The sequence below is a fragment of the Buceros rhinoceros genome, unplaced genomic scaffold (assembly GCF_000710305.1).
Source record: "Buceros rhinoceros silvestris isolate BGI_N320 unplaced genomic scaffold, ASM71030v1 scaffold39668, whole genome shotgun sequence".
NCBI lineage: Eukaryota > Metazoa > Chordata > Aves > Bucerotiformes > Bucerotidae > Buceros > Buceros rhinoceros.
The window spans coordinates 3348-10346 of record NW_010428127.1 but is presented as its reverse complement, the minus strand read 5'-3'; the positions used below and the strand labels follow the sequence as shown (position 1 = coordinate 10346).

Genomic DNA, 6999 nt, shown 5'->3' with positions numbered 1-6999 from the left:
TTTAGTGTGTTACAGAACCCACCCGCCCCCCCCCCCCAAAAAAAAACCCCAAGTGCTGAAGTCTTGTCATGTCTCACTGAGGACTTCTGTAACATGGTGTCTTTCTAATCCTGTGCTTGAAGTTCTGGTATAATCTTAAACAAAAGGAGAGAATGCATTCTGAAGTTGCCTGCAACAATGTGCTAGCCAAATAAACCTTCCCTAAAGTTCTTCCATTCCAGTACTTCATCCAGGTAATTACTTGCATAAACTAACTCTGACTTGTGAATACTGATTGAATTCATTGCCTGTATGATTCCACCCAAAACTGTTCATATAGCTCCCTTTGTCGGTCATGGAAGTCCTTAGAAGTCTCTCTTAAATCCAGTTTTCATTACACTTGTTCAATCAAGAAATAAAGTAAATTACTAATTAAATGTTTACATGTGGAGAAAATAACCTACTAAACATTGCCTAGTCTTGACATAGATTATTGATTTAAAATTAATGATCCGTGAAGCTCAGCCTACAAAATCATTTGCCACTTCTGGGACTCTCTTCCACAACTCAGTAGCTGCAAATCAAAGAAGAAAGCAGTCTAGCATATTTGTGCAAAACCTTTTGTAGCTGAGTCCTGCTTACTGCTCTGTGTTTACCTGGAGCCAGTCCTTTTCTCCCTGCCATGGAACTAGCACAGGTCCAGCAGAACTGAAACTCGCTTTTCTGTAACTGACCGGTAAGCTGTGCTCCCCGTGTTGAGTACCGCTGAGATAACCAAGTGATCACTGAGCCTGTGTGTCTGACAGAGAGCCTTCCTGACTTGAAGTGATGAGAATGCTTGAATACTTGTTCCTGAATCACTGTTTTGCTTATAATTTTTATACATGTTTCTAACCTGGCTATTGCATTCTCTTTCCTGCAGGCAGCTGAGTGTGCTGGCAAGCTCTTCATTTTCCACACTTCTCTACCCATCGCAGAGGCCCCGGGGAAGTTAAAGAATAGGGATGATAAGAAACTGATCAACACAGATAAGGAGAAGGTAATAATGACTTGCATGATGCCTACATAGCAGGTCTATATGTCTCTTTATTGGATAAAATAACTAAGGCAACATCAAAAAAAATTACAAGGAAATACAAAATACAATCCCAGCTAATACTTTTTAACATTTCACTTTTATTTTCTGTTCTCAAGCAGGGCTGTATACACTTGACATCATAAGGACAGATCTGGTATGAGAACAAGAAGAGGTAGATCTAGACTCTTATACAGGATAAAATACCATAGCTGGGTTTAAGTAAATGTGCTGAACTTCAAGCTGTGTAGTAATTTTCGTAATATTCAAGAGTTCTTCAAAGTCTTGGTCAGGAAGAATTTATATGATCCTAATTTCCTTGATTGACTGGGATTATAAACTGGATCTCACTTTCTTTTTCTTACCGCAAACTTCTGATCTCATCTCTGACTTCCTTTCTTAGACTTTGTTTCAGCCACAGACAAGCTTTTACAACAACTTGGCCAAAGACTGTGTGGCCCAGGGCTGCTGTGTGGATCTGTACCTGTTTCCAAACCAATATTTGGATGTGGCGACACTAGGTGTAGTAACTTACCAGACGGGAGGCTCCATTTATAAGTATGCGTATTTCCAGGTAAGAGTGACATTGACCTAAGACTGCTCCTTGATCTAGTAAGAGTTACTGTTTAGTTAAGGGTTCTTTTTGATAGTGTGAACCATAGTGAACAAGTACTTCTTCAGAAATAAATTGCTACTTAAATTTCAAATTTTTCACCAAAATTATTTTGTTACCTTTATGTCTTTACACAAAATATCTCTATTAATAACAAAATCGTCAACAAGAAAAGCTATGCTGTTACCTTTTAGCACAAAATTTTATTAGCAGGGCAGTGAGCCCTGTATGATCACTGATTTTTAGAGTAAGACTGCAGGAGAGAGGATCTGTTTTTTAAATTACTTTATGGTTAATGGAGCAGCTCTGATTTACGGGAGTATGAAACTTGAATTAGTGTTTGTCTTCTAGCTGGAGACAGACCAGGACAGGTTCCTGAATGACTTGAGAAGAGATGTCCAGAAAGAAGTGGGATTTGATGCTGTTATGAGAGTGCGCACAAGCACAGGTGGGTGTTAGCATGAATGAATTGTAATAAATTGACCATTTCAAGCATGTCATATGGGAAGTAACAGATTTTTCGCTAATTTAGAATGTCTTGAGACTAGGCTATGCAAAAAGGTGTACCAAGCCTTTGAAATTCTAAGGCTTTTGTTGAGACTGAGCAAAAATCCTTGCTTAAATCTGTCAAGATAACTTTATGTCACCAATGACAAGATTTTCAGGGCTCCAAAGGCTGGATCTCTTGTTATTCTGTTGAAAATCATGTTTCATTTGGGGATTTTTCTATTTTAGGTATTCGAGCAACTGACTTTTTTGGAGCTTTCTATATGAGCAACACAACTGATGTAGAGATGGCAGGTTTGGACTGTGATAAAACAATCACAGTGGAATTCAAGCACGATGACAAACTGAGTGAAGACAGTGGTGCACTCCTTCAGGTGAGGGGAGAGGCTTTCTAGGAGAAAGTGAGTCAACAGTTCAGAATTGTCAACAAAACTGTGTCAAGGCTGAACCAAATCTCATCTGGGGAGAGTGCCAGGCGCAGAAGACAATGAAGTCTCTAACCTGAATTATTAGATGTTCCTTCAAAGAACTGTTTGTTCCTTCTTTCTGCCCCTTACTATACCCTTAACCTTGCAGCATTGTTGTTCTCAGACTGCTTCATCCTGCTGTCTGTTTTCCAAGACCAGTTCCCCTAATGCAAACTGCTAACATTGCTGTTTGTTATCTTTCATTGACCCCGATTCTTAGCATATGCTTTTAGCTTATTATGGAAGTCTGCTACCTGATTATCTTATTTGTTTAGATATCTGAGTCCTGGTTTTTAATGAATTGTATTCAGACCCCACCTTTCTTATTGTAGCAGGACCTCATTTCTCTATATCCTGGCATTTTTGTCTCCTACAGTGTGCTTTATTATATACAAGTTGTGCAGGACAGCGGCGACTTCGCATTCACAACCTCTCCTTAAACTGTTGCACGCAGCTTGCTGACCTCTATCGAAACTGTGAGACAGACACGCTCATCAATTACTTGGCTAAATATGGTAAGGGTAAATATGGTAATAAGCATTGCAACCTTTAACTGCTGATCAGTTACCTGTTGTCACCCATGACACCTGTTTATTCTCTTAACATCAAATGTCGGGAGGCAATGCTGATACTTCAGTCATTTATGGGAAAGAGCATAAAGCTGTGGTGATATTTTTGCTTAGGATGAGAGGTACGGATAGAGGGTGTAGGTTTATCCTTTCATGCAAATTATTGTCTAATTTTTTTTTAATAGAGATTTGTATTGAAAGCTGTCAGAATTCATCCTTGTATTTATTTTTTGACCACTTTAGTTTGTTCTTTAGCTGTTCCAGAATTTTTCTCTGGGAATAGGAAATGGTGGACTTTGCTTATAGATCTGGATTAAATATCGTGCTTGTTGCAGTGTATTTATACCTTCTAGTTTGCAATAAAAGCCTACAAATCCAGCAGAGATTTATCACCATTAGAATATAAGAAACAGTCCATTTTCAGTCCTTTAGAGAAAGATGGCCAGGCTACAAAAGGAGTTTTTATAGTAACCCATGCTTTCAAGTACGACTAAATGTATTTTAAAGTACATGGGAGATAGAGAGTTGAAGGATACATAGTAAAACAGGGTAAATTAGCTTCTTCAAATCCTCAGTAGGAATATATCATCTTTTTCCCACAAGTTTGAAGGGGAGGAGAAAAAAGACTTTAATAAATAGTTGTCTAGATTTACTTTGTGGAAGTAGTGTTCGGTTTTTTTACTGTTCGTAAGCAATTAGTTGATAGCCGTCTATCTCTTTTGTCTTTCTGTGCAGCATATCGTGGAGTTCTGAGTAGTCCAGTAAAGACTGTACGAGATGCACTGATCAATCAGTGTGCCCAAATCCTAGCTTGCTATCGAAAGAACTGTGCTAGTCCCTCTTCTGCTGGCCAGGTAAACTCTGATGCTTTCACTTGAATCACATGCTCAGGTATTAAAAGGTGATGAAAGTTATTCCTACTTAACCTACCTGAAGTCAATTGTTTTGCTCAGCAGCAACTTGCAAAGAGAAGACTCAGGGCAGTAGAGAGACTTCAAGTAAAATTATATATCGTTGAGAATGGCTCCTTGCACATCTGTCTGGAGCCCAGGAAGCACTGCCTGCTCCAAGGAAAAGTTTTTGCAAGTCCATGATATAATTAGGTTATCAGTTTTCACTCCTTATGGCTATACCACACTTTGTTGGTTCATGCGACCTCATTTTGTCAAACACAAGCTTATTCAGCAAGGCAGCTGACCAACTTCTGTCTGCTTTGACTTGTAGCTGATCCTCCCTGAATGCATGAAGCTGCTTCCTGTGTACTTGAATTGTGTGTTGAAGAGTGATGTCCTTCAGCCTGGTCTGGAGGTCACGACAGATGACCGCGCCTATATTCGACAGTTAGTCACATCCATGGATGTGGCAGAAACAAATGTTTTCTTTTATCCCAGGCTTTTGCCCCTGGTGAGTAATTCAAGATATTCTTCTACTTGCTGTAGTCTTGACTCATTGTAGGGACTGGAATTTGTATTTTATCACAGGAAAGCGATTTGAGAAGGATTTGGGATCTGCCATCTGTTGGCATACTTCATTTAATTCCACTCAGTGATAGATGCATTAATGCATCTCGTGAATTTGCTGGAGGACTTTTTTTCCTGAGCTGTGAGCGTATGACTTAGTGGCAATGTCAACACTTTTGACCTTTTCATAGTCTTAAAAGCCCTAAAGCTTCTTGTAACTTTGTATAGTAATTTTCATCATTGAAGAGCAGCTCCTCGTAGTATTCTGACTTTTCAGTACTATACTTGCTGGGATAACACTAACAGCTAATCACGTTCCTGCTGCAGGAGGCAATGTTGGAACTAAAGAGTAATTTGACAGAAGCCTTATGTTCTCGTTTGCTGACCAAGAGACTCTGATCTGCTTCTGTGTCACGTTCAGTAAGAAAACTAAGCTAAGGAAGGTGATACTTCAGCCATAGCTGTTGCAGTGTTTGGAGTCCTAGAAATGAGAAAACCGTTGGTATCTTGGTGGCAGAAATTTTCAGGACATCATAAGATGTTCTTTGTTTACAACCTTGAATTTATTTTTTCTATTTCTCTCTAAAACAGACCAAAGCAGATGTTGACAGTGACTCCTTGCCAGCAGCAATCCGGAACTCAGAGGAACGTCTCTCCAAGGGTGACATATACCTGCTGGAGAATGGGCTTAACATCTTCATATGGGTGGGAGTCAACGTGCAGCAAGGCCTGATCCAGAACCTCTTTGGAGTGTCGTCCTTCGGTCAGATTAGCAAGACCTTGGTGAGCTGGATGGCAGTGTGGGAGCTAGAGTCTGTGATAGTCACCCAAAACTTCAAACGATGAGAAAACAAGTTGAGAAAATAGTGTTAATTTTTTCATACTAGGAACAAGAGAAGTGCAGGTGTGTGAAACTAGTGGAAGTGTCCTTAGTCTGGGCATACTTTTGACTAGCTTTGTTTGACAAGCTTTATCTCCACTGGCAGAGAGGAGAACAGTCCATATGTAAATGGAATGAATAATTGACCTTTACTTCTGATACCACATTCACTTTTAGCTAGTTGAGGTCAGAGATTGTGTGTTAGTGAGAGTAGATATATCTCTACCCTTATGTAATACCCAAAACTGCTGAGTTTTGTTTAATGTTGCTCAAATTCACGTGACTAACAGGAATTGGATATCTTGCATTCCAGAGTACCCTGCCTGTCTTGGAAAACTCTTTCTCAAAGAAAGTACGATCTATTATTGACATGCTTCAAGCACAGAGATCCCGCTACATGAAGGTAAAAATGTTGTTCTGCATTCACTGCTTTAAATCCCCTTCCCTTTTCACAGAGCAGTAATACTGTAATGCTAAACTTATTCTTCCTGATCTCATAAATGTGATTCAAACAAAGTTTTCAAGGAGCTGAAAAAAATTTTCTTACTAGTTTTGGAGTTCTGTGCTTACCATAGATTTGAAAAAAATTAGTTTCAGAACTATTATAATATACTACTGCACAAACCACGTACATGGTGTTTTCCTTGTGTTTAGAAAGGGTTGAGAGTTAACCCAGCTTAGTTACAGAAGTCAAGGCATATAAGCTATGCTGTGATTCTGGTTATCTAGCTTTGGGGTTTTGAGCTATTTAGGTTTTTGCACTTTTTTCCAAGAACATCAATACTGCTAACTACTCACTGTTGTTTTTGTTCTTGTTTTGGTTTTTTGTAGTTAATAATTGTGAAGCAAGAAGATAAGCTGGAAATGCTGTTCAAACACTTTCTAGTGGAGGACAAGAGCCTGAGTGGGGGTGCTTCGTATGTGGACTTCCTGTGTCACATGCACAAGGAGATTCGGCAGCTACTGAGCTAGAGGAGGGAGTGGTGCTGGAACTCAGCAGTGACATTTCAGTCTCCACTAATGACCTAATCAGAAGGCTCAGCGCCCTCAAAAAGGACAGCATAGAAATCTGTACAATTCCATAATTTTTAATACACATTGCATAAGCAGAAATGCTTTCAACCTCTCCCAGACCCATATGAGAGATGAAAAATTTTCCTGGTGAGGGCTTAAAAAAAAAAAGGCCTTTGATACCAGGGCTTTTACTTGCATCTAAATTGTCTCCTGTGCTTGGCAGGAGTTCACCCCCCCCACTTCATGCTCGCTAATCCTGTCGTAATGAATGTAGGGTTTTTTTCAGTTCACTGTACATGATTCAACATTGGGTGAAAAAGCGATAACTCTTCAAAACTTCTGGTAGTTGCTGTGTGTTTGTACGGGCGTGTATGCATGCTCCAGGTGTGAAGAGGATGTGCAGGTGAGGAGGACAAGAGGCAGGCCAGGTGATGG

General features: G+C 39.7%; 1 protein-coding gene across 1 annotated transcript in view; it reads left to right on the top strand.

Moving 5' to 3' along the window:
- The window catches only part of SEC24C (SEC24 family member C), a gene marked incomplete at its 5' end in the record, with an annotated part of 12110 nt that extends 5390 nt beyond the window's left edge, over positions 1 to 6720 (top strand). The window contains 10 exons of the mRNA XM_010142160.1: positions 902 to 1018; positions 1458 to 1628; positions 2019 to 2115; positions 2403 to 2548; positions 3018 to 3156; positions 3946 to 4064; positions 4435 to 4614; positions 5262 to 5453; positions 5864 to 5953; positions 6382 to 6720. Of these exons, the coding sequence (XP_010140462.1) occupies positions 902 to 1018; positions 1458 to 1628; positions 2019 to 2115; positions 2403 to 2548; positions 3018 to 3156; positions 3946 to 4064; positions 4435 to 4614; positions 5262 to 5453; positions 5864 to 5953; positions 6382 to 6522 (1392 nt within the window). The remainder of the gene's footprint in view (positions 1 to 901; positions 1019 to 1457; positions 1629 to 2018; positions 2116 to 2402; positions 2549 to 3017; positions 3157 to 3945; positions 4065 to 4434; positions 4615 to 5261; positions 5454 to 5863; positions 5954 to 6381) is intronic.
- Positions 6721 to 6999: the final 279 nt, after the last annotated feature.